Here is a 27,030-nt window from a genome sequence, read left to right on the forward strand (position 1 = left end):
TTCCGGGACTGAAAAGCAGCTCTCAGAAGTCAAGAGCCAGACATACACACTCACGTGCCAGAGGCACACAGTGAGGCCCCACATGGGCACTAGGAATAAACTTGGGTTTTCTCGAGAGCAACGAGTGTTCTTAACCAGAGTTAACCAACCAAACCAACCCAACCAGATAACCCACCCACCCAAAAAATGATCCAAGGAGGGATGTGTGGGGGTTGCTGGTCAGAAGGTGGCCCAGAGGTGGCAAGGACAGCATACTGCTTTCATTCCCGGGATAGAGATCAGGGAGGAGGAAGAGGAGGAGGAGGAGGAAGAAGAAGAAGTTTTGGGCATCACAGAGTTGGCTTTGTCGGGCAACAGGATGAGGAAGCAGTGACTTGCTGTCTCCCTCAGGTCTCCGCAGGCAGACAGTGGCCCAGCGTCAGCAGGAATACACTTGTTGGACAGAACGTGTGGCTCAGGCAGGTGCAAATGAAGAGGGGAGGCGTCCTCAGGTGTGCTGGAAGAATCTCTCTTGTCTCTGGCCTGGTGAGTGCCACAGCAACCATGTCGTGGACATTAGTCTTTAGGAAGGCAGAGAAAGTGCAGGCACTGTGGGCAGTCACTCAGTGTCTCAGAGTACAGAAGTGGTGGGAGGGGACAGGCAACTAGGGGCACATTGTGGACTTGGGGGCTGGAGAGACAACTCTGCAGAGAACCACTTTAGGGTAGCTCACAACCATCTTTTGACTCTTTTTAGGGGATCTGAGCCCCCTCCTGGCCTCCAGAGGCACCACATGCACATGATGACCAGACATACGTGTAAACAAAGCACTCACATGTACAAAAATAAATCTATAAAATAACCCTGCTGACTGAGGGTTTCACCTGCCCACCCTGGATCCTCTTTGGAGCTGTGTGCCGCCTCGGCTCCAGATAACACAGACACCACTGCCCAATGAGGCTCTGGGTACCGTGAGGAAGTGTGGGGTGGACAGAGGTTCCAGCCGGTGGCAGGTGTGCTGTGCTGCTCAGCGCCTGCTGAGAGAAGCAGAGTGCAGAGAGTGACGCTGAAGGGGCTCTACGGCTCAGGGAAGAACAGTCATGTGCCATGCACCCTACAGGTGCCTGGCTCCTCTAAAGTGCCTATCCTGTCCAGTCGGCTGGATTCTGGTGGGCCAAGCCCTGCTCTGCATTTTACTGTGCCACTCCTTTGAGTCACCTCATTCTGCTTCCCTGGATGTCAACTTGCTGCATCAGCCATACCTTCTGAAGAAAGCAGAATTGGGGGGCCCCTTCAAAAATTATCTCTAAGTAGACTTTAGTGCTTACCTTGTACCCTGTCCTGGCTGGGTATAGCCAGTCCCAAGGAAGGGGTCTTTCAGAACCTGGGAGAGAAAGAAGCAGGGGCCATTTGGAAGAGCTAAATCCAGGTAGCCTAGCCTGCAGACCTTGGAGTTCTTCCTGCACAAGAATCAGGGTGGCTCACAGAAAGCAAATACTCTGTGGGGACTCAGTGCTGGTACAGGTCCCAGGGCAATGTAATTTTGAATAACGATGTCTACAGAGGCAGCAGAGTGGCCTGAGAATGGAGAAGTGGAATCCTAAACCCACTGGTGTGGAGAGATGTGGGGACAACAGGATGTTGCCTTTGCCGGAAGCTTAGGACTCTGGCCCTTAGTCCCAGGCCAGATGGCAGCAGTGGTGGCAGCCTGCACGGGCATTGCAAGATGTGGGGTGGGGCTGGCCCTGCAGCAGCGTTGTGGGGGGAGGGAGATGCACAGTTGATGTGTAAAGGCTGGCAGTCGCCAGTGTGGCACTGGAACTCTGATATTTAAGTAGATCTAATCTAGCTTTCCATTTCAGCCCTGAGCAGGGCTGCTGGTGGGAGGAACAGGACAGACTGAGTTTGAGTCCTCAGTGGGAGGGAAGGGACAGGCGGACTGCTATGCCAGAGGGCACAGCTGTTAAGAGTGTGAAAGCTGTAGTCAGTTAAAGTCGGGGCTGTGGGGTGATGTGGTTAGGGCACTGGAGACTTGTTTGTGTCTGGTTTCTGAACACCTGGGTCAGTCCTTTGGGCAGGGATGATTGGTTTTTCTCACTCAGCATCCTGCAGTCCTCACGTGTTGTGTAGCGAGTTCCTCAGCACAGGCCAGGGTCACGCCTGGTAGCACACGTAGTAGCATATGCTAGCTCTTGTCTGCTGGCCAGCTGACATCACTTTACACTAGAGAGGATCCCACCCACACCCACCCCCCACCTCCTCCAGATCCATGACAGGGCCAGCAGCAGGAGAATGGGCGCTGTAGACCAGCCTTGAGGGATCCCATGGCCCACTAAAAAAATTTAGTGTTTTCTTTAGTGTCCCATTGTCTTTCCAGAACCTCCAAGGTGTGGAATGTGTGCCTAGTACCAGGGCCATGGATGTCCTAAGGGGGTTATTTGGAGTAGAGGCAAATGGCCCTCGCTAGGAATGTCCACACTCCACTATCATGTGGAGGTTTGAGCGTCTGAGCGTCGCAAAGGTGTGGGCCCTTCACAGCTTAGGCAAGAGCTCCACCCAGCCTCAGTTTTCTCATCTGAGAGTTGTAATAGGCTAGGCTTACTCCTCCACAGGATGGACGACAGAAATGAGTGGCTGCTGGTGCCTGGTAGGCAAGCACTCAGTACGTAGACCATTCAGAAAGGGTCCAGGCATCTGTGGGAGGAGCCTGCAGTAAAAGGCAGAGAACAAACACTCTTAAACTTTCCACTGAGCCTGGGATGCAAAGCCGGGGTGTCTGAGTGCTTTTAAGTTGAGCCACTATTAGAGTGTCCAGGTCCAGGATCCAACTCTGTCAGCATGAGACAGTCATGGTTGATGTGGCTTGTGGCTTGTGGCAGCTTCTCCTCCTGGGCCATCAGAGGTGGTGTCAGTGTCAGAATCCCCCACAGTGAGTGACCTGGGGACCTGTACTGCGGCAGCTCTGGTTTGCAACAGCCAGAAGAGTTAGGTTAGCAGGATCCTGAAAGGGACCAGCCCCAGGGTGGGGCAGAGGCAAGCATCCAGTGCCCTGTTTGCAAGCTGCTTTGTCTTCGCCTACACTGGTGTGACTTAAGCAAACACATCCTCTGTTCTTCTCGTTAAATGCTGCCTAAGCCAGCTTTTGAAGTATAAAAACTACCAGGAAAAAATGTTTGTGAGGTCGTTTGAAATATTAGTGCTTGTGCAAAACATCTGTGGCTGGCACTGAATTTTCCTGGTTCCACAGAGGGCAGGGTGGGATGGCTGATGATGCTAACATGTGCCTCTATCCCATCCAGACCTGCTTCCTGCAGTGCCACTGCCCCTAACCCACAGGGAAATGACTTAAGAGACTGCTTAAAACTGGGGTGAAGGGGGCAGGCTAAATTCCCCGCCAGTGGGGACTCTCAAAACACACCTGCCATGGCAGTGGGACCTGGATGCAATCCTTTTATTCATCCTGAAAGTATCTTTAAGGTTGTGGTAATTATTATATTTGAAGCCTGGAAAACAAGTTAACTTGAGGTGATAAAGAACCCGGACTGAGCCAAATTTGTCTATTTGGCCTTGCTGACTTGTGCTTTTTTTTTTTTTTTTCTATCAACTGGCTTACTCAGAATAGTAAGTTTAGTGAGTTTATGGGCTACTTTTCTGTTGGTGTGATTAAAAACACCATGACTGAGGTAACTTCTGGACAAAAGCGTATGTTTCCAGAAGGTTCCAGAAAGTTGGGTTTCTGATGGTAGAGGCAGAGCATGGCAGCAGGAACAGCTGAGAGCTCACATTTCAGACCACACACGCACAGGGCTCGGAAACGACGTGAGTCTATTGAAACTTCAGAGTTCCCAGCATCCTCCAACAAGATCCAACACCTCCAAAATCATCCTCACACAGCCATTAGCTGGGACTAGGTACTCAAATATATGGGGGACATTTTTCAGTCAGACCAGCAAGTGTGGGGAGCTTTGTCAACCCTTTTTGTTTTGTGTATGTGTATGTGCATATACATGCATGTGCATTCCTGTGTATGTGTGTGTACTGTGTAACAAGGTTTGGTGTCTCCTTCAGTCACTCTCCGTATTATATGAAATTCCAAGTAAGTTACGACTATTTATAAAATTATGTGAAAATGTGTACTGGTCAACTAATTACTTCAATACACCACACATCCCCCTTTTTTAAAAAAAAAAAACTACTTTAAATTGTTTTTGCATGTATTTACTTTTGTATGTGTTTGCCTGTGTCCTGCAACAGTACATATACAGAGCTCAGTGAACAACTTACAGGAACCAGTTCTTTTCTTCCATTGTGTGGCTTCTGGGGACTGAACTCGGGTCATCAAGCTTGGCAGCAAGTGTCTTCATCCTCTGAGCCATCTTGGTCAGGCCCTGCATCTCCTCTTTGAAAGTCTTTTGATCACCTTCACTTAGGATGACCTCCCTTGTTCCAACTGTCACCTGTCACACACTCCCACCAAATGGAATGTGTAACGGATTCTATAACAGTCAGTGTGGTGACCGAGTCAGGGGTAGATGTCCACCCCATGCCTCCTCTCAGGTGCCCTGCTCTTCCTAACTTCTTGCAAGAGGCAGAGGGAGAGGGACAGGCAGACAAGTGTCACTGATGTGTAGGCACTGCTCCCAGAGTCAGAAGTAAGCAAGCTTCTGCTAAGGTAGCTCACTCGAGGTGCTGGAATGCAGTCCCCTGCGGTCATGCCTGGACTTGGGCTTCCTGCTTCCATCCCTCCTGACTCTCAGGACAGGAATGCTTACAGCTTCCCGGGTTGCAGGCTCCTAGGCTAGAGCAAGATGCTAAGGTGACATGGAACATTCTAGTGCCTACTCTGGACCTAGCTGTTAGCCTGATAATGGTTCACTTGCTCCTCTGGGCTTTTAACACGCCAGTCTCTATCAGTTGGAGGTGGGGTTCACTTATGCGGGTTCCCCAACCAACAGAGTCTTCCTTTAGTGTAATAGCCACATCTGGCTCTCACATGGTGCTGAGTCTGGTCCTGTCTCTCTCTGCAATTGGAGCCTCTGGAAGTGCTGCCCTCTTCCCAGTAGAATGGACAAGGTGATGGGCGTGCTCAACACAGACTTACATCAGTACGTTACCTCTTAAAGTTATGAGACGGCATACCACCCCCACCTCTGGCCTTCTACCCAACCACACCCTGACTTCTGAACACCTGAAGTCTTAAGACGCAATCTGAACACAGACAGGACTCCAGACATCACACATTTCCACTGGCACACAGGACATCTGGGTGGGCATCCGGCAGTTTGCTGCTTTTCCTCCAAAGATGACCTCCCCAGCTATACCTACAGAAATGGCTCTGGACTCCTTCCCCTAATATTCAACATGCACCCTGCTCACATCCCCATACCCATGACTAGCTAGAAACTAGAACCTGAACTAAAACAATACAGTGTCTTGGGAGCTAAGCTGCCCGTGTTCTAGTGGTCTGAGCTCAAGACAGAGGCTTCTGCCCTGGGTCCCTTGGCAGGGGCAGAAGGCCCCCGTGAGTGGGCAGAGCTCTCTGGAAGCTAGCTGCTTTTGCATAGAGGGGACGTGATGGAGACGCCTGTGGTCGTTGTGGGGCCTATGCCAACTTCCCGGCCGGCTGCTCTGATGAGAAAAGCTTCCGCTCCCCAAGTTTCCTTGGCTACCCTGGACTGTGAGTGTCCAGTTGCTGCTGGAAAGGACAAACAAGAGGAGGGGGTGGAGTTGACTGTTGGCACAAGGCAAAGAGGCTTACCCACTTTCCCATGTGCTCAACCCGGGCCAAAGCTAATCGTTGTGCTGGGGAGCACCTTTTAAAGTCTAGCTGTCTGTTGCCCCCCACCCCCTTTAAGTGAAACAGGTAAATCCCTTTGACTTCTGGGTGCGTTGTCTTATAACTGCTGGATGACCAGCTTATCGGATCTTTCAGTGCTGTGGCTGTTTCCACGTATAAACAGCCAGCTTCCCTTGTCTGTATAACAACACATCGCCATGCAGGAAGTCACTTGATAAAACAGAAAATGTCATATATTTCCTATGTTGCTATTGTATAACAAAACGCCTTGCCTATTGATAACAAATGGCCTTAATGTATAAACAACTCCCAAGGAGTGGCATCAACAATGCCAGGGAAACCTAGGTAGCGCCTAAATGCCCCGCCCGGGACAGGCTGCTTTCCCTGCTATTCCAGACTGGCTCCAAGAGTCATCTGAAAGGATTCTCTGTCTAATGTGCAGGACTCCACCAGTGACTTGGTGCCACCCTTAAGACCTAGCTCCTGGCTTCTGATGGACTAATCCTTCACTTCTTGAGCCATGGGAGAACCAGAGAGCAGAGCCTTGGGGCACTGGGTGCCAGCTCTCGCCCCTGCAAATGTCTGGCACTTTGTCTCCAGCGTTCAGCCAAGTCTGCGATAGAGGCAGCCTCTAGCAGCCCGAGACTTGACAAGCCCTTGCCAGCGCGCGCTCCTCCTCCTGCCGCCCAGCCCAGCGCGGCGCGTCTCGGAGGTGTGAACCGGGCGACCGACGTCCAGATTCGCCAGCAGTGGGGCGGCTGCTGGCGGTGCCCGCAGAACCCAGCTCGCGGAGCAAAAGGAGGGAGCTCTCTGGGTTGGCGAGGCGAGGGAGTGGCGGGAGACGCCTTCTTTTGAAGGGACTGGGAGGGAACGGGAGATGCTGAAGCTGCTCGCAGGTGGGTGCTCGGGGAGCGCGCGCGCGGCGATCAGCAACAGATGGGGAGGCGCCGGGGGTCTCCGGGCCAGTGGGGCGGCTCTGTGCGCGGTGACTGAGACCCGCCCCTTTCCTTCCAGGACACTGATGCTCCGCTTGCTCGGCAGAGTCATGTCATTCTCGCCTATGCCGCCACCGCCGCCGCCTCCGCCACCTCCCACCCGAATCCAGGGGGGTCCCGCCGCTCGCCAGCTATCCCGGAGACCCTGCGCGCCGCCCGTGCCCTCGCCGGCCGCCGCCGCCGCCGCGGGCGAGAAGAAGAGGAGGCCGCCCGAGATGCTGCTCTCCAGCTCCTGGCCCTCCACCACCCTGAAGAGGCCCCCGGCACGGCGCGGTCCTGGCCTGGGTCCGGGCACCCCGCAGCCGCCTACCTCCGCACGCGTCCCGTCCCAGCCCTCTCCGGGCCGTGGGGGAACCTCGGCCACGTGCTCTGCTCCCCGGCGGGTCGCCTGCAGCCACATCCCAGCGGCATCCACCGCCTCGGGGACCTCTGCGGGGGCGGGGGCGGGGGCTGGGCCCGACGACGCCACGCGCTTCTCCTTGAGCCTCACCCCAGAAGCCATCCTGGTCATCCAGAGGCGCCACCTGGAGAAGCAGTTGCTGGCGCGACCCCGCAGGCCCTTCACTGCACCCTCGGCCGACCCGCGGCGCCCCCTGGTCCCCTGTCCCAGGACCAGGTCTTCGACCCTGCGGAGGGGCGGTCCCACCAGTGTCCCCGACGCGCCTCTGGCGGTGGCTGTCAGCAGCCGCCCTCCCCGTGCCTCGCTGCTGCCAGGAGGTCTGCAGGCCACTATGCCCAGCCCGCACCCCTCCAGCCTGCGCCCAATGCTTAAGGTGTCGCTGCTCAATGAGAAGCACAAGTACGATGATGAGGAGTATGAGGAGGAGGTGGAAGTGGTGGACGAGGGCCTCGTGCGCAAGTGCACCGAGTGGCTGCGTGGGGTGGAGTCGGCGGCAGCTGCGAGGGGCCGCACAGGGCATCTGGACTCCCTGCCGCACCTGAGCACGCTGTGAGTTAGGTGGGCCTGTGGGACCCAGCCTGGCTTGAGGCCCACGGCCGCCTCCAGCGCTCCTTGCACACCTGGGCTCTTGTGAACCAGGTAGGCCAGCAAGGGACAGAACTATTGCCTGGAACCTTCCCCAGGTGTGCTTATTCATGAGTGACCCACAGCCTTTTCTAACGCCCACCACCCACCTCCTGTGCAATTAGGTCAGCGTGAGACACAGCAGACTCGCCTGACTCCAGCAGCTGTCCCCTGCTCCTCCTTCTCCCCCCAAGCCCTCCCCCCCCCCCCGTAGGGAGGAAGGACCTGTGAGATGCCTTCTAACCTCCCACCCTAACTAAGGATTGGACCCAGAAGTCCTCTGCCCCAGGTGGCATTCCACTTCCTGGGGACTCTGCAAGCCTGTGACCACCGAGGGTGGAGTGGTCTTCTGTTGCAGAGCTAGGACATGGTGCTACATATATGATTTCTTTCCTTACCAATGAGAAAGATATCGGGTACTAGAAACTCTGGTTAACTGAACGTGTAACCCAGCAGCCCTGGAAACAGTGTTGTGGATGATCCTGGAGAACTTGTGCTCCACCAGCCAGCTGAGGACTCAGCCATCCCTTACACACACACACACACACACACACACACACACACACACACACCACTCCCCTGTCAATGTACAAGCACATCCATGTCACTAGCAGTCATGTGTGCATGCATGTGTACATACACAGCCACCCACACGTGCCCATGACAACACACTCATGTGGATACATGGCCATGCGCACGTAGTCGCAGCCACACACAGGTGTCTCCAGGGGCGCAGCTGGAATTTTCTTGAGAGGTAGATCAAGGTGGGGACCGGAGTCAGGGTTGTTGTCTGCTAAGAATGCAGTTTTTATTTGAGGGCATAGCAATGTCACCCTCACTAGCTAGGGAAGGAGCTTATCTGCACAGAGAAGGCAGTGGTCGTTGGGTGAAAGCAAGGCAGGGCATGTCTGCCCACCGGAGCAGTTTGAGGTGGAAGCAGGAAGTAGCTGTGGGCCAGGGCAGGTGTCTCTCATCACTGTGAAGACCGTGACAATGGGGTTCTGTAAGCTGTAAATAGTGACTTTTTAGATTCTATTTATTATTTGAATGAAGGGTAAAACTCCTGTCCTTAGCAGCCGAGCCTTTTTCTAATATTAACTGGAGGATGATTCTTTTGTATTTCTTCTGTGCCTGAGTGGATTTAACCCCAAGGATGAGAAGGAAGTGTTTGTTCTAATCAGATAAGGTTGCCTGTAGGAATGTAATGCATTACCTCATTTTTTTTTTTTACTTATCTTATGCAAGTCAATAACCAGTTTAATGTTTGTCTTGTTAGACTTTAATGTATCAGTTCTCAATTGTATTTTAAATCAAAGCCTTACATTTTTAAAAACCAATTATATATTTTCCTTGTAGAGGTCTTTGCGCTCTCTCTCTCTCTCTCTCTCTCTCTTTCTCTCTCTCTTTCTCTTTCTCTCTCTCTGTCTCCATCTCTCCTCTCTTTCCTTCTTGACACAAGCTTTGCCAACCAAGAGGCCTTAGTTTAAAGGGAGCTATCAGACACCAGATGAGTTGTTTTTTTTTTTAAAGCTGCTTATTGATTTTAAATGGTTAATGCCAAAGGGGCAAAATTAGCAACACTGGTGGGGGGGGGGGAGAAGGGCTGTTCCTCTAGGCAAGTCAGGTGGAGAGGGCACTGCCTCTGCGCTCAAGCCTGGCACAGCATGGCTCCCCCCCCCCCGTGCCCCTCCCCCCCCCCCCCCCCCCCCCCCCCCGCCTACACTCAGTTCTTCACATGCTCAGCTCCCTGCCCTCAGCAGCCTTAACAACACCAGAAAGAGTTCCTGGTACCTCCTAAAGGAGTTCCTCTAGGGAAATCTTCCTCTGCTTTGTCCCTTTGTCTGTCATGTAGGGACCATGTAGGGACCGTCAATGCATACCATTCTGTCCATCTGTCTGTCTACTTTGATTTTCCTTCCTCACTGTCTCCTCCAGGCATCCCTGTCCTCTCCCTTTCTAACTGGCCTCAGTACGTTCTCCCTGGTTGGTGACTCAAGGGGGCTTCGTGTGCCTGGCTCTTCACTTCAGAGATGGGGGCGTGTTTGTGTTGAATGGCTGATGACTCTGTAAGGAGAGGAAGGCCTGCACCTGTCTTGTGAGGTCTCTTCCTTGTCGCCCACCGACATTCTGAAGACATTTTCTAGTCACTGTGTTACAATTTCTTAATGCTTAAATAAAAAAAAGTAACTGGATGTTGTGTGTGGCTTCTCGGAGAAGATAGCGGATAACCGTCCAGAAAGGGACCTTCAAACAGTTGTAAGACCCCTGAGATGGTTTCTTCACTGCCTGCCCTCTTTAGACCTGGGGACTTCTTGGCTCACCGAAGGACACACTACTAGTGATTTTCTGGATTTCTAAGAATTTTAAGAACAAATGCTTTCTAAGAATGCTATTGAATAACCACAAACTTGTGAGAGGTTGCAAATTTCCCGTGAGAGCTCTATCCCAAACACACCCTTACCACTCTATTCCAAATGCACTCCACAGAACGAGATAGGTTTGTTACTGTTTTCCTTAATTTGTAGAATAACAATCAATGCCAAACTATCAGGACCGTTAGTTTTGTGGTTTCCTCTGAAAAGGTCCAGTTCAGTTCAGGGTGGTTGATCCTGTGGGGTCCGAGCGTGTTAAGCTTGCCATTAGGACACTTTGCTTTTTTTTTTTTTTTCCTTCCTTTCTTTCTTTTTCTTTCTTTCTTTTCTTTTTCTTTCTTTCTTTTTTTTTTTTTTGCATGATAACTTTGTAGTATATCATTCAAAGGAACTGTCTCCATCAACGCAAGCAGCTCATTCCTTGACCTTGGTGCACAGGCCATTGTGACTATGAGAAATCCATCCATTGGTTACTTTACCCCTCGCTATGACAAATAGCTGTCAAAAGCGGCTTAAAGAAGAAAGGGTTTTCTTTCTTTTTAGCTCAGCGCCTGCTGGGATCAAGTCCATTGTGGAGGGGAAGTTAGTTACCTGGCAGCCACGAGAGTGCTGCTCATTGCATCTTCCCTTGGAAAACAATGAGGGGGAAACACTGAAACTCCATTGCTTTCTCCCTCTTATTTATTACTACATTTCACTTCACTTAAAGTGCCAACCTGTGGGATAGCACTGCCTATATTCCAAGAGGGCCTTCCCTTCTTAAGTTAATTCTCTCTGGAACCCCCTTCACAGATGTGGTGTGTCTCCTAGGTGATTCTAGGTTGGCAACTCCACCCCTTAGCAACTTAACAGCCAGACGCAGTACTTCTAAATGGAAACATTCTTCCCCTGTCCCTTAAAGGGACATTTACTGGCTCATTCCAGCTAATTAGTAAAATACATGCCAATAAATGAAGTGGAAACTTACGTGTTCTTTGGAAAGTCGGTTGGATGGTGTTTTGCTGGGGCAAACACGTGAAGGAATGTTTCATTAAAGTGGACACGGTGTGAAAGACTAAGGTAGACTCCTGAGGGAAGGTTTCACTGAAGCAGACACAGAGAGGATATCCTGCTAAAGCAAGCATGTGAAAGGACACACGATGAAGGATTCTTTGCTAATGACACGCGTGCATTTGTCCACCTTACGTTGCATAGCTGAGCTGCGTTTGTCAGGACTCCATAGAGAGAAATGCATCAAAAAAACAAAACAAAACAAAACAAAAACTTCTGGTGGTGTGCTGCATTTTCTTGCCACTTCCGTGGACTCAGGCTGAATGGATGCAGGTGCTGAGGCAAGACACGTGGAGGACACATGACATTTGGAGGGCATAAATAGAACTCCATGGACTGACAGAGACAGAGCCTGGCTTGTTAGTCCAGCTATCTGTGCAATGTTTGTGGGTCTCTAGTCTTTGCTGACCTTCTCTTCACTGAGAGAGGCACTTCTCCTAGTGCTGACAACTTCTCCTGGTGTTTCTGCCTCCCTCCTGCTGACTGGAGCCTAGGCTGTAGGCCTGGCTGTCTCTGCTAGGGTCATGTCACTGCTGTTGCTAAGCCGACTCTACCAAACTGGACTGCTGGTGTATCCACGAAGTGTTTGCGAGTGGATCGAGCTGCAGCTGCCTGCTAACCTGTGAACTGAGCTGCCAATTTCCACACAACACAGATGGGAGTTGCTCCAAAGAACCTTTCGAAACAGCTCCACTCCCACCCCCACCCCACCCCGGATCCTTTCTTTTCCACTACTTCTGGTGGGTGGTGGGCTACAAGGGAGGTTAAACGTGTAAGAACCATCATTGAAAATAAGGTTTGAAAAAGAAAATTAAGGTTACAAGTAAAATACATCGGAAAGCCTCTGTAACATCTGCTAGTTCCTACATTGTTTAAACATCCAAAGTCTCTTCTGTGACTCAAGATAAACTCGTAACTTTGAGCCTTTATAAAAACCAGTAAGCAAGTTACGTGCTCCTGACATACAGTGGCACAGAATAAATATTCTTGTTCCAAGTGGGAGCGACGACAGGCGCATGGCAAAGGGGGACTGGGCCAATGTGAGACCAACATACAGATGAGCAGACATTGAGTGCTGCAGTTTCCTGCCTTGGGTGCAGCCGCCTCGGGCTCAGCTGCCTTTCCCTCCAGCTCTCCATCTGCAGCACACCTCGCCTCTCCCTTGAGATCTTCATGCTGTGTGTCCAGCTTCCCATGGTGGACATACCACAGTTTGGGTATCTCAGCATCCCAGGCTCTCTGCTCTGATTTAGGGTTCGGTGCTTTCTCTGGGCTTCCTATAGGGAATCCAGTCCTTCTGCCAATTCCCAAGCCTTGGTGGCTTTCTGGAACTTGAGTGCAAACCTCTGTGATCCCATAATTTTTGCATTTCCCACATCACAAAAATGCCACCAAGCAGATGCTGCTGCCAAGGTCTGCTGCCAGCTGGTACCTTTCTACCACACCAAGATTGGCTTCTATGCACTGCAGCAGATGAAACTTGGAAAACGCAAATAGATGTTTCTGAGTAGGGAAAGCCTTCCAGCAATAACACCAGCTCAGTCTCTCTTTAAATAATCCTGCATTTTTACCAGCTGGCACGTGCCTCTTGTTTTAGTATTTATTTTTATGTATATGAGCGTTTTGCGGGCTTAATGTGTGTGTGCACTATTGTGTGTCTGGTGCCTCTGGAGACCAGAAGAGGGCGCTGGATTTTTCTAGAACTGGAGTTACTGACCGGCTGTGAGCCAGCATGTGAGTTCTGGGAATTGAACCCGGGCTGTAACAGCAACCCCCACTGAACCACCGCTCCAGCTCTTCCAGTTTCTCTTTAGAAGCTGTTTTGTCTGTACCCTTCTTGTTGGCATCTTTAAACCTATCTATGCTCTTTGTATTTTCCAAACAGCACAGCTCCCCCGACCCCAAAACTTTCTGTTCTCGTTCACTGTAGATCTAAGAGCAATGAGCATCCTACATCCTGAATGGTGTGCTATCTTACAACATTTCCTCCCCAAACAACTACACTCCCCACCCCCTCTCACCCTTTATCTTTTCCAGAGACAGGGTTTCTGTTTATATTTGTCTGTCCTGGAACTCAGTGCATTAAAGATGTGCACCACCACCACAAGGCTTCATTAGTTTTAAACTTAGCTTCCCTCATATTTTTAGGGATAAAGGAAAAACTCAGCCAGATTCTCTGCCAGAATAGAAGGTAAATGTCCCCTAGTCCTTTTGCACTCCTCCCTGAAGCCTCGTGCACACGTTTCTCTTAGTCCCTGGTCTTTGGAAGTCTCCTTTACATGGCTCATGAAACCCTTCTCGAGCCCTAGGCTTCAATCTCTTCCACATTTCCCCAACAACCAGGTCCAAAGGTCTGTGAACCACATAGTCATGGGTATCACAGCCATGCCCCCCGCTCCTCCAGCATCTTAGTTACTTTCCCCATTTCTGGTACAAAGACTCTGAAGAAAGCAGCCCGAGAAGGGCATGCGTGTGTTTAAGGTCACAGTTTGAGGTTGCAATCCATGCAGGCGTGACAGTGCAAATGGCTTTGGTTGTGGGGGCAGGAACGTGAGTGGCCGGTCACATCGCCACTCACGCTCAGCTCACTTTCTTCTTCCGGCCAGAATCTCGGCCCATGAGATGGTGCTGCTCACATTCAGGATGGGTTTGTCCTCAGTTAACCCTTTCTGGAAGTGAGAATCTTGTGTATAGCTCACTCCAACCAGTGACTCAATACTCTCAGTATGAACAAGACAAATATCCACAGGTGATGGACTTACATCAGGGCAGCCTCCAGTGGATAGAATCATCCAGAGATTAATTTGGAAAAGAATGTCATTTCTGCTGAGTCCTGTTCTCTACAGACTTCACGGACTTGGCCTGTGTGAAGAGGACTTTAAAGATTGTCTATCCACGGTGATAGGACGTTGGACTAAGAGTTCCTTTCAGAAGCCACTGGTCGGTGTCTGCTCAAGCAGCCGTAGCAGAACCTATAGGCTTGAAAGACAAGGCTTTGCCAGTATTAGAGGTACACACCTTTAATCCCAGCATTCAAGAGGCAGAGGCAGCAAGGTTTCTGTGAGTTCAAGGCTAGCCTGGACTGGTGAGACACAGGAAGCTGTCTGACAATCTCCCCAAAGCCATAGGATCTATGGGTAAAGCCTGCTCTCAGCCCTCATCTTAGAGTTCATTGTGTTTCTAACTTTATCAACCTTGTGGGAACGTGCTCCATACAACTAATTTTTAAAGTAACCAACTTTGGACTTTGCTGATTTGTGTTTGTGACTTATTTTTCTGTTTCTTATCGTGATTTTTTACATGTATTTTTTTATACATTAAGTGTGTGTGTCTGTATGTGTGTATGTGATGTGTGTGTATATGTGTGATGTGAGTGTATATACTGTGTCTGTATATGCATGTGTTATTGTGTGTGTGCATGTATGTGTATTTATGTGTGTTGTGTGCATGGTATGTATATGTATGTGTGTATGTGTGTGGTGTATGTGTGCATGCATGTATGTATATATGTGTGTGTGTTGTGTATGTATGTGTGTGGTGTGTGTGGGTTCACACACGCCCTCATATTGGACCTTCTAGTCTGCTACCAGTGATAGTGTATGGATGATCTCTAACCAATAATTTTCTTGTGTTATTTTTAAAAACTATCCTGTCTGTGATTGCCTCTAAGTGGTCACCCATTCAGGACATCTGATATACACATGACTGGAGCTAACCTTTCATCAGTGAAAGCAAGCACTCTCCAGTAGTCACTGACCCACCTCCCATGAGTCCTCCTGCTCTCTGTTTCCAGGATCCTGATGTGTCCGTCACAGTGCTCAGCAGAGGGGTATGTGTGGCATCCCTGGGCACCTACCTTCCCTGCCCTGTGCTGGAGTCCACATGGAGTTAGATTCAGGCCTTAGTGATTCACTCCACCCCTGGACAAAGGATGAAGAGATGCCAAGGGACAATCACCATAACCTCCTTTTAACATAGCAAAGGGAGCAGTCTTCATTTCTGAGCTCTTGCCTTTGCCCTCAATTTACGTGCAATTCCTTGGCCCAACTCTCAGTTAAAGGGGGACTCTGCTATGAGTGTGGTGACTGTCCAGTCACAGCTGTGACCATCCTGCCCTTTCTGTGCTCATGCCCAAAGGGATCAAGGTATTCCCACTAACGTACCCTCAACAACCTCCCCACGTCCTTCTCACTCTCCTCAACAAGAGCTGGTCCCATCAGAATTCAGATGATTGTTCAGGGAGCACAGGTGACAACTTTCTTACATCACAGCAGAGTGCCAGTGGTGGGGCCACTTAGCTATGTTCATGAAGTATGGGCTCCTTCCTTTTGAGAGCTGCTAACAGATACTCTTGGGTGAAACCAGCCATGTGATGACATGGTAAGGCAGCAAGGGGACACTGGCAACCACGGAGGGGATCACACACTGTCAGGCAATGCCTGAGCCCAGCCACCTGCTCAGGCATCAGTCAGTCACTTAGCCTCTCCTTGCCCTGCTGTCTCCCAAGTGTGGAGGCCAGGCCTGGTACACAACAGCATGATCGTCACTATCCTCTGTCCCCATGGTGTCTAATTCTCTGGCACCACCCCAGGCTGTGAGCCTCACTTGACCACATGTGCAGCTCGGGGACAATCAAGCTAAAGAGTTCTGAGACAATTGCCCCTGTCTGAATCCTCTGGTTGTGGTGCCGTCACACTCGGGAACAAAACACATTCGAGGCACAGTGACTTCAGACAAAGGGCCCTTTGATCACACCCTCTCCTGTGTCAGGTCTGTGGAGAAGCAGCAGCCGTCGATGCAAGCTCACCCAAGGTCACATGTACAAATGTTGACCGCCACAGAAAGATGGGAGCAGCGGACAGTAGCACCCACCACAGCGTTCTTAGATTTTCAACCCTAAGGCAGGTGTTTTCTGCAGATGGTGCCTTGTCAGACATTTTAGAGGTGTGTCTAGGCTGACACACTAGTGAGCCCCTCAGCTATATACCATGCTGATGCCCCACAGATGATGGGCACTTGTGTAGGGATTGAAGAGAACAGTTTTGAGCAGGTTAGGGGATGATGTGGGCTCTCACACCAGCGGAGGAAGAGAGCAGACACAGGGGCCCAGGGGAAGCAGATGTCATCCTGTCCATCACAATTCCTTGTATGTGGCCCCACCCACTGTGGAGAACTCACAGAGATCTGGTTGGGAAAACAAGTGAGGAGCTGAGGAAAGATGAAGTTTTGAATGGCAAGACAACAGTCTGGAAGCAGTTGTACTGGTTGGTTTTAAGTCAACTTGGCACAAGCTGGAGGCATTTTCTTAATTAGCGATTGCTGGAGAAGGGCACAGCCCATTGTAGGTGGCTCCATTCCTAGGCTGGTAGTCCTAGGTTCTATAAGAAAGCAGGCTGGAGCAAGCCAGCAAGCAGCACCTCTTCATGGTCTCTGCATCAGCTCCTGCCTCCAGGTTCCTGCCCTGTTTGAGGTCCTATGTGATGCGTTTTTGTGGACACCATGTGCATGCCTGGTGCCTGGGAGGCCAGGAAGCCAAAAGGAGGCATCAGATCCCCTGGAACTGGACTTACGGGCAGTTGGGAGCCACCATGTGGGTGCTGGGAACTGAATGCAGGTCCTTCATAATAGCAACAAGTGCTCTTACCACTGGACCATCTCTCCAGCCCCAGGAGTGTTCCGAATAACATGAGCCTACTCTGGGTCCTGGGAGACTACCAAGCACTGTCTTCTCAGTGCTCAGCTGCAGAAATGCTCCCCAAGAAGCGACTCCTCAAAGGCTGAGGGAGCTGGAATCATTGCAAGCACATCATGCTGAAGACGGCATGGTGGGACCCAGGAACATGGCTGTAGCAGCTCAGCCTGACAGACAGTTGAGCTCAAAGTGGTTGCTTCCACGTGGAAGAATAAACCACAGCATTGCTTGCATTTCCACAGTTAGGCTAAGTAGGTGTGGGAGGGATGCTAGCAGCATGCACTGCGCTGCAGCTTTCTGCAGTTCACTAGCTCGGGGGGGGGGGGGGGGGGGGGGCACGGATATGAACTATTGCCAAGCAATTGAGAGCCAGAGTCCGATCTCAACACAAAAAGGAACTTTACTTAGGAAAAAAAAAGATCCAAAAAGAGTAAGAAAGCTGTACCTGGGAGAACTCAAGCCTCTCCAGAGCCTGAGAGATTGCGCCACAGGGCCAGGGGCGCAGCGCAGCACTGGGTAGGCAGAACGCACCAAGTCTCCTGCACTCTTGTCACTAGGGCTGCCTTGTTGTGGCAACAGAGTGTCCTGGAGCCCGTGGTGAGTCTGCCTGAACCTGACTGTGGGATCCATAAGGTCCCAGCCTCTTTGGGTGGGCACAGCTGAGATCCTTGGTGTAGAGGTGGGTGGGATATTTGGGGGGAAGACAAGCCAGAAGGAGCTGGGGTACACACCTGCTCTCAGGGCATCTGGACACCAACTGTGTGAGCCCAGAACGGCCCTGTGGCCTGATGAGTCTCTCTAGGGACTGGGGGTGGCAGGCCTGGGGAGGGGGGTGAGGGCATTCATAACAGCCCTGGCTTTAGTGAGATGTAGATAGTTTGGTACCTGGTAGGGAAAGGTGTCTTTCCTAAAATTAAATCTAGCTGCTGGTGTCAGATTGCTGTCCCATCTAATTTTCATGAAGACTCAGAAAAATCAGGGGGTGGGGTTGTAGCCCAGTTGACAGAGTGGGTTACTTAATATGTATGAAACCCTTGATTTGATTACAGCATAAACTTTGAGGTCACAAACCTGTCATGGCAGCACTGGGAGGATGCAGGCAGGAGAGTCAGGAGTGCAATGTCATCCTTGGTTCTATAATGAATTAGAGGTCAGCCTGGGCTATATAAGACAGTAGCAAAAATATTTTTTATTACATCCCTAAATACTCTCTGTTATCATGTGTGTTTCCACTCCCATTCTGGTGACAAAAAGCAAAAGTGTCAAACCACCTGCCTTTCTTCCCATCTGTTTTGTGTGAGGAACAGACATACTAAGTCCTGGCTGGTTAAAACAACCAACAAACCCACCAACTTAGGCCAGCAGGCAGTGTGGTTGGCTCTAGGAGGATGGCCAGGGCTCTGGAGTTGCCTGGCTCTGGAGTGAGTCTGCCACATGAGGCACTGCCTAAGACAGTTCCATTGCAAGCTGTCTGAAGATATCCACTCGGGTAACCTGTAGTCTGTCTTCTTCCTTCTCCACCCTACATGAAGATACAGTCTGAGGAAAACTCCATGCTTGGAGTATAAGGGGAAGGGACAGAAAGTTCCAGAGAAAAAATTAGTTCTCAATAAATCTGAAGAAAGCTGCTGTCTGACTTTCTGCATAGTTGAACCGTCTCTAAAACAGTGTTGAGGAGTCAGATGAAATGAGACTGTTTTATGGGGTCTGGATAAGACACACCCTTCCCCTTGCAGATAGGGGGTCCTAGGATAGAACCATAGATGCTGACTCGGGATCTTGACACTCCATTGGCAAATGAGGCTTTGGGATCTACAGGGAGACAGAGTGTCCTAAGGTGTTGTGTTCACCTGTGAAGAACTTGTACTTTGTAGACAGGTGGCTTTGGGTTCAGTAATTAAAGTCATGTTGCTATAGCTGAGGTGCCTGAGCCGTGGGGCTATTGCTTTAAGGTTCCCTGTCACCTGTAAGCCTCTCTCTTTAGCCATAGGCTTGGCTAAGTGTCCTGTGCTAAGTGTGTTCTGTCTTCACAGGTGTAACTCCTCAGAACATGCCCACGGGCCCCCACACTTACCACAAGGGCTTGAATCGGCCTCTCCTCAGTAGCCGCCTAGCACAAAGCCCTCACCAACAGGTAATTGCTTTGATGAGCGGCCGGAGAGGATAAGAAATTATATCTAAGAGGAAGGGGACAATGTGTCCCATGACAGAAGCCTGCAGACTCCTAATTGCTCTAGCTCCTGGCCACAGAGGTGACATACTCAAATAAATGTTAACACAGCTAAAACTCCTTACAGTCAGGTTGTGTGTGTGTGTGTGTGTGTGTGTGTGTGTGTGTGTGTGTGTGTGTGTGTGTGTGTGTGTAAAAAAACCAAACTCAACTCCGTGGTACAACAAAGGTCTCAGCAAAACTGAGAAATCAAAGTCCTGTTCTAGTTAGGACCCTCCTTGTCAGGACACGTGCCTTCTGGTGGTGTAGTAAGTCCAGGTTGATGAGGAGGAGGGTTTCTTCTGCATCTGTATGGCCTGTCCACCTCAGCACCTTCATCGATGTTACCCTGTTTCAGTGACCTCAAGAGATCTCCCTTCACCACTGTATTATGTTCTCACCCATTCCACCCTCATTCCAGGGACCCCCACTTCATACATCAGGGCCTCTTGGAAGCTTCCAGGAAATATCTGCGGGGCAGGGAGGGGAAATCACCTGACTTGAGTCAGAATGTTTAGGAATCGTGCCTTGAACTGCAATACTTTTAACCAAGCTGGTTGGCGCAGAGGGCATGACAGGCCTGATAAAGAGTTACCCCATCTTCCTTCAATGGAGGTGGCCTGTCCAACAATAGCAGTAGCCCAGGGTAGCCAGCCGGATGCAGACAGAGAACGTTCGTCTTTCAAAGGTGATCTTTGAGTTGTAGTTCTGCAGAGCTGGGAGGCCATGATTCCTGGGGAATAAGTTCTCTGAACCCTTTGAGCCTTCTTCCTTTTCTTCCTCCTCTTCTTCCTCTTCTTCTTCTCCCTCCTCTCCCTCACCTGGCTCCAGCTCCAATCCTGACCCCCCCCCCCGCTGTACTTGACCACAGTCCAGCACAGAGCAGCCTTGCCATCTGGCAGCATTTGCAACCTCCCAGATGCAGCCTCTCTTCTCTTTCCCACTCACAGGACTCACAGTGATTGTTAGCTGCTGCCGTCTGAATGTGACGTTTCAGCCACAGGTCCGTGTGTTTAAACACTTGTTCCCCAGCTGGGGGCACTGTTGGAGGAGGCTGTGAAAGCCTTAGGGTTTGTGGAGAACACGGTTGGTGGAGGTGGGTCATTGAAGGCAGGTCTTTGAGGGGCAGAGGGGCCCAGCTCTTCAGTTCTTCTGTCTGCCACTGTGATGTGGGGAGCCTCAAGCTCCACTGCCACTGACTGAGCTGCTGTAGCTGTCCTGTCACAATGGACCCTCTGAACCCTGAGCCAGATTTAGGTGCTTCTATCAGGTACTTGGCTGCAGCAAGGAGAAGAGTGTGGTCTTGGGTTGTCCCTGGAATTACTGACCAGGCTTACCGGTCACTCATGCTCCCTTCCCAGCCCATGTTCATACTGGAGATTCTGATGCTGGGGCAGGACCTGTGTCATAGGCTGTGGGCCATCTTCAGTGAATAAAGCTCACAGGACCTGAGATGACACCTTACTGCTGAAAGCTGCATCTCTCCTTCCTGCCTCAAGTTGCTGGTTTCCAGAGTCCCTCCACTAGGAAGCATTCTGTCCCACTGACAGCTCCACTCTTGCACAGCCTCTCTACTGGGAGGCTCCAAATGTTGGTTGTCCTTGTTGGTGACTTTTAAAACTGAGTCACGGATTCTTGAACAGAGGATAACCCCTTTTTCCTTGGTGCCCCCTTTCTGCAGTGCCTCATTCTGTGGTCAGCATTCATTGATCCTTTGCCTCCAGGTATCTGGTCCTCATCCTGTGTGGGCAGCCCAGCTCCAGAGGTTACCTGGATTGTGCCTTCAGTTCCCAGGAGAGGCTTTAGGTTGTCTATGGTCAGCTCTGGGGATTGGATGCAGAACCGTGTGCATGTTAGTCAGAACTCACCCACTAAGTATATCCCAAGTCCAGCTAAGTCTTTTTTTTATATGCCATTTCATATATTATTTATATGCTAAATTTATTATTTTATTTTAAACCACATTTTAAATTTAGATGAAACGAGAAACTTATAAAACACACGCCAACTCTCTTTAGCATTAACTATAGCAGAACGTTTCTCTGTTCAGTTTTTTATGAAAAGTCCTAGTTCTGCCAATTTCTGTGCTTGCCTTCATGAGACCACATGGACTAGCATCTTTCTAAGTGAATGAAGCTCAGTCTGCCTTTCAGTGTGCATGTGCGTGCATTTGTGTGTCAGTGTGTGCATATGTGTGTGCATATGCATATGTGCATGTATACATGCATGTGTGTGTGCCTGTGCATATGTATGCATGTGTCTCTATGTGCGTATGTGTGTAGACAGACTCTGGCTACTTTGTGGATTCTTTTATCTTCCACCCTTCTCCACTCCTCTTCTTCTACCCTTTCAACCCCCTAACACTCGGTAGGAGAGAAAAAAAGAGATGAAAGGGGGTGATGCTATAATTAGGCTACTTCCTGCTGATTAGGGGTGTATCAAATTTCTGGGGTCAAGTTTGATCTTCGCTGTCAGGATATCTAATTTCTTCTTTTTGCCTCTTCACACGCAACTACTTGACAAACCACAAGCAACAACTAGCCAAACCAACCTCTTCTTTCCCGGCTCCAGCACTTATCTATCATCTGAAAAGTCCCCAGAATTCCAAAGTCATACACTCGCAGCTGGCAAAGTCATGCCTCTGCTAGAGCACGAGGTAAATCATAGTCACCTGCTGTGGACAATCTGAAACAGCCCCATATCTCACACCTGGGATTAAAATGACAAACATTCTTATAATAGTTCTGAACTTTTGAAGAAACAAAAATTCTCACTATATATATATATGTGCATGCATATGTGTATATCTGTGTATGCTTGTGTGCCCGCTCATGTGTGAGTGTGTGCTTTGTATGCACGTGTGCTTGTGTGTGTCTGTGAGTGTGTACACGTGTGTGCCTATGTCTCTGCCTGTGTGTCTGTGTGCCTGTGTATGTGAGTGTGCATGCTTGTGTGTGATATCCTAAGTCTTTCATATTTGCCTTTAAGATCAGGAAAACCTGCGTCTCCATTTTATTTTTCCATTTAACTGTGTGTATTTATCTCTGTGAGAGTTGATGCACATGCATGCAGTGCCTGCAGAGGTTGAAGAGGCCATCAGATCCTCTGGAGCTGGAGTTGCAGGAGAGAATGAGCAGTCCTATGTGGGAGATGGGAACAGAACTTGTGTCCTCTGCAAGACAGCAAGATGCACCTTAACTACTGAGCCATCTCTCCAGCAACCCTTGCTTTTGGATAGATGGAAAGAAAGAATTTACTTAAATTCCTTGAATGCATCTAACCTAAATTCCAGGTGTTGCAGGTAGACAGTACTTAGAAATCGGCCTTTGGGGGGAAGGGGGCATCAGCCAATGAGGTACCCTCCTGAGAATAGAGTCAAAATCCCTTTAAGAGGAGGCTTCAGAAATCCCCTCTTCCCTCCTTGCTTTCTGCCATTTAAGGATCAGTATGGGTGTGGGCATCACTACACGTTAGTGGCTCATTCTGTTCTTGCAACCTTAGCCTCAGAACTGTTATGCAGCAGACTTCTGTCCTTTGGGAACTAGCCAGTCTGTGTGACTCTGCTGTAGTCCCATAAATGGATTCAGAGAACTGGCTTGCACATGTATTGGATCTTTCCTGGGGCTTTATCTTCTTTTTCTCATTTAACCCCACCTGTCTTATTTCTTGTCATTTTTCCATTGAAATGATTAATTTTTAAGATGGATATGATAGTGTATGCTTTTTTTGATCACAAGACTGGGAAGGGAGACTCAGAGACAGAGGCAGGAGACATCTGAGTTTGAGGCCAGTCTGGTCTGAAGCATGAGTTCCAGGACAACCAGGGCTACACAGAGAAACCCTGTCTCAAAAACAAACAAAGATTAGTTTTCAACAGCTCCTCTTTGTTCCCTCTGGACACTGATATTAATGCGTGCAAGTGTGGGCTTGCCTTCGTTGGCTCCTGAGTGAGAGGTGCCTGTTGCATGACCCATGCTTAGATAAAGCTCCCAGCTTCAACTAGGTCTTAGAATCTGTTTGGGAACACACTTGGCTTGCTTAGGAGGAGTTAACACACAGTCCCTGCTGCCCCACAAGACCCAGCAGCACCTCTGAACATATTCACACCTGCCTGATTTGTGTACAGATGGATCCCTCTGCTTTCCCTCTTGGTAACTTTTATTCAACAGATGTTTACTGTGTTCTTTCTACTGTCAAGCATGTGAAGGAATCTGGGCTACGCCAGTTCCACTGTTTGGCTACACTACACTATCCAGAAGTGTTAACTTCTGGATAAAACTTAAGCAAAATAAAACGTGTATATATATTTTGTACAGTTGACATGGAGGGGGACAGGGAGACCCCCAAGACAGATGGGAAATACTAGAGAAGTTTATCAAGTGACAGAGGAGAGAGACTTGGTAATGAGGAAGCCAGCTGTGCAGGTAACAGGGCTGTACACACAGGGAATAGCAAGCCAGGAACATCTTCCCTCTGCGGATGTAGTACTGGGGAGGCAGAAATGGCTGAGGCCAACAGACTGTGCAGGCTTGCTGAAGAGATGGTCACATCCTCTCGGCTGGGGCTCCTCCATCTCACACCACTGGTGTTTTAAGATGAGGGCTCTTGGCTGTAGTAGGGTGGAGGTGAGGCATAGTAGGGGCTTTTTTTTGAATACTGTGAAATGTTTGGTGCACTGCTCCAAATGCTGCTGCTTCCTAGATACAAAACAACCCACCCTTGGCCAAGAGAAGAAATCTATGCAGGAGCATGTGTAGGAAACGGTTCTGGCGCTAAGATTCTTGATCTGTCAGTAAAAAAAAAAAAAGCTATGGGCCAATTGTTGGGTGGAGGGGACAGGCAGGACTTCCAGGTCCCTGGAGGCAAGGGGGGCTGCAAGGAAGAAGAATGGAGTTTGCGGTGCTTTGGAGAGAGAACTAAAACTAAGAGCCACGGGAGAGCTTGGAATGGAGTCCCACGCAAGCTGCTCTTATAGGCGGGTGAGTGGTCAGGGGAGTTTAACAACTGAAGTTCTAGGTAGGTGGGAGAGACAGAGATAAGAAATTGGTTAAGGGCATGCTTTTCCAGGCAGGAGATATCAGCGCCCAACTACTGTGCCAAGAAGGCAAGTTGAAAATGAACAACTGTGTCTGTGTCATGTCAATGGAGGCTGGGAGGAGGCTGGTAGCGCAGCCACTTCCTGAGGCAAAAGCCTTGGGACAACAAGAATATCCCAAAGGGTGTATAGTAGAAACTGGAGCACAGTGGGGATCAGCGGGAGCAGGCCGTGAGAAGGTGAAGGCGAAAACAGGCAGCTGACAGAGGTGTGGAGCCCACAGAAGCTAAGAGGGGCACTTGCTGATTTTCATAGTCCTTCTGGGATGTGGAATCACACAACACACTGTACATCCCCAGGCCTGGGCTTGGACACATGGGGTGTACCTCCCCATGCTGAAACACTGACTACACCTCTACCTCCACCCCCAGGTCCTTTGAGGTGCCTCTTTCTGCTTCTTTCGGTCTCACACTAGAGCAACCTCCAAGTGCTTTGCTCACTGTAGCTTAGTTTGCACTGGCTTGAATTCTCCGTGTGAAAAACCCTCCATTCTGGACTCTTCTGTCATGCTGGTCTCAGAGAGCTGACCTTGCTGGAGCTGTGTCAGTGCCCTATTTCACCTTGTTATCCAGTCACATCTTGATGGACATTTGGGTTGTTTCCAGTCAGAGCTGTTCAAACAGAGTATTGTATGCATGCTAGTTGCAGGCTTTGCACACAGGCTATCTCTTGGGCGGAGTGGAAAAGGAATCTCACAGTAAATTATTTCTCTCTCTCTTTCTCTCTCTCTCTCTCTCTCTCTCTCTCTCTCTCTCTCTCTCTCTCTCCTTTTTTTTCATTTGTCTGAGAACTCACTCTGTAGACCAGGCTGGTCCTGAACTCACAGAGATCCTCCATCTGTCTCTGCCTTCCAAGTGCTGGGTTTAAAGGCGTGTGCCACCACCACCCAGACATCCCTATATCTTTTCAATAAGAGATACTTTTGACTATTTTTTTTTACATGTATGTGGGTGTGACAGTCCCCAGAATGCTCAGTCCTCACATGCCACTCAGCTTGTGTCTGTTGTTGTTTTGACCCTGGCCTGACTTGTTGAGTAAGTCAGATGGGTCGGCCAGGGATTTTCAGGGATTTGCCTACCTAGGCCTTCCCAGTTCCAGGGTTATAGTCCATACCACAGCACCTAGCCTTGGTAATGTAGGCTCTGGGGATCCAACTTGGGTCCTTGCTTATGCAGCAAACACTTTACCCCCAGTTCTGCCATGGAGCCGCCAGCTTGCCCATTTGAAGACTGAAGTCTCACTGCAGTCTTGAAGAGTCCTTGACCTCAGGGGAAAGTGATGGAGATCTGAGGAAGGCAGTTTCCTTTTTTGACGGTCAGAATAGGATAAGAGGACCCCCCCCACACACACACACCCTTTACACACGCCTCTGCTACAAGCTGGCAGAACATGCTGGTGAGCTCCATGCAGGCAGAGGCTTTAAGCTTATCTCATGGGGAGACATCTGCAAGCCAGCAGAAGCTTTCTTGCTGAACTCTGCACAGACTGTGGATGTAGAGGCTGGGTCCCAAGTGCTGAGGAATTAGGTAAGAAGCTGAAAAGTTCACTTAGAAACCCCCCCCTCTGCATTCGAGAACTGGAGTGGATCTCAGAGCACAGTGCCAGGATAACTCAACTCTCTGTAAATTCAGCTCAGAGGTTTGGTTTTCCAAGACAGGTTTCTCTGTGTATCCATGGCTGTCCTGGAACTCACTCTGTAGACCAGGCTGGCCTCGAATTTAGAGATTTGCTTGCCTCTGCCTCCCGAGTGAGTGCTGGGGTTAAATGTGTGCCCCACCACTTAACTCAGATTTCTTTTTAAAGCCCGTATTCACCCAGATAACAGCTGACTACCGGCTCTCACTCTATTCTTCTTGGTTCCTGATTCTTCCTCCCTCTCAACACTTTTTGATAGGATTTTGCTTTGCCTGAATATTGTTACTTTATTACCCATCACGCACCGAGCACGATACTCAGCTAGGGTCCTTGTAGGGACCTGCCGCTCTGCCTCAGTAAACAATTGCTGAATCTTCCACTCTTCTCGTTCACCTGCCTAGCCTTGAACTCACAGCCTTGAACTCACAGAGATCTGCCTGCCTCTGCTGCTCGAGTGCTAGAATTAAACCCATGTGCCACCACACTCAGCCATTCTTGCTACTCTTTTTAAAACAATATTTATTTGGGGGCTTGAGAGATGGCTCACCGGTTAGGAACACTGGCTGCTGTTCCAGGGGAATCTCCACTCAGTTCCCAGCACCCACCTGGCAGTTCTCAACTGCCTGTAACTCCACCCCCTGGGGATCTGGCGCCCTCACTCTGACTCGCATGCAGGCAAAATGCCAATGCACACACAATAAAAATAAATCATTAGAATAGTTTATGTTTATAAATATGCTTATGTTAAATAAATCATTAAATATGTTAAATATGTTTATGCATATTAGTGTTTCCTCCTGCCTATCTGTGCACCATGCTGTACATAGTATGAGATGACCAATCTGGCTCAGAGTGACTTGGGTGGCCATTGTATTTCCAGAGCCCTCGTTCATTGTGTTAAATCCATCTAAGCCATGGATCAAGCTGTCACACTCAAAGACCCTGTGACAGAAGGACTCAGAGTTCCTCGATAAGGTCGCAGAACCCACGGGTCTAGATGCAGACACAGATGCAGCTCTTGTTTTGCTTAAACATTTTCATCTGTTGCTTTTGCTTTAAGAACCCGCGTTCTCTTCCCTCGGTGACTGAAACATCAGCATGCAAATGTGTCCTGGGCCTGAAGCAGGGAATGGATGTAAGCCAGACCCTGATCCAAAGCCAATCCTCCTTTCCTAGCTAGC

At 49.8% G+C, this 27,030-nt stretch overlaps 2 protein-coding genes across 12 annotated transcripts in view; both read left to right on the top strand.

The window, feature by feature from the left end:
* Positions 1–28: 28 nt before the first annotated feature.
* On the top strand, positions 29–9,467 carry Prr18 (proline rich 18). Of its 3 annotated transcripts, none has more exons than XM_076926627.1 (2): positions 29–525; positions 6,792–9,467. In XM_076926627.1, the coding sequence occupies exon 2, from the start codon at positions 6,799–6,801 to the stop codon at positions 7,723–7,725; it is 927 nt and encodes a 308-aa protein (XP_076782742.1). In that variant the 5' UTR covers positions 29–525; positions 6,792–6,798; the 3' UTR covers positions 7,726–9,467. The 3 variants fall into 3 exon arrangements, with proteins under 3 accessions (XP_076782742.1, XP_076782740.1, XP_076782741.1); XM_076926625.1 differs by lacking the exon at positions 29–525 and adding an exon at positions 5,671–6,673; XM_076926626.1 differs by lacking the exon at positions 29–525 and adding an exon at positions 5,671–6,489.
* Positions 9,468–17,438: 7,971 nt separating this feature from the next.
* Positions 17,439–27,030, top strand: part of LOC143440026 (uncharacterized) — a 63,394-nt gene continuing 53,802 nt past the window's right edge. For 2 of the 9 annotated variants that reach the window (XM_076926616.1, XM_076926622.1), the window contains exons 1-2: positions 17,454–17,507; positions 18,944–19,044. In XM_076926616.1, the coding sequence (XP_076782731.1) occupies positions 18,961–19,044 (84 nt within the window). In that variant the 5' untranslated portion in view covers positions 17,454–17,507; positions 18,944–18,960. Of the gene's footprint in view, positions 17,590–18,943; positions 19,045–27,030 lie in introns of all 9 variants that reach the window. The other 7 variants (XM_076926621.1, XM_076926618.1, XM_076926624.1 and 4 more) reach the window with 7 other exon arrangements.

The sequence above is a fragment of the Arvicanthis niloticus genome, chromosome 28 (assembly GCF_011762505.2).
Source record: "Arvicanthis niloticus isolate mArvNil1 chromosome 28, mArvNil1.pat.X, whole genome shotgun sequence".
NCBI lineage: Eukaryota > Metazoa > Chordata > Mammalia > Rodentia > Muridae > Arvicanthis > Arvicanthis niloticus.

Excerpts from the sequence above, each read along its gene's own strand:
- Prr18 (XM_076926627.1), top strand. The coding sequence starts at position 6,799 with ATGCTCCGCTTGCTCGGCAGAGTCATGTCATTCTCGCCTATGCCGCCA.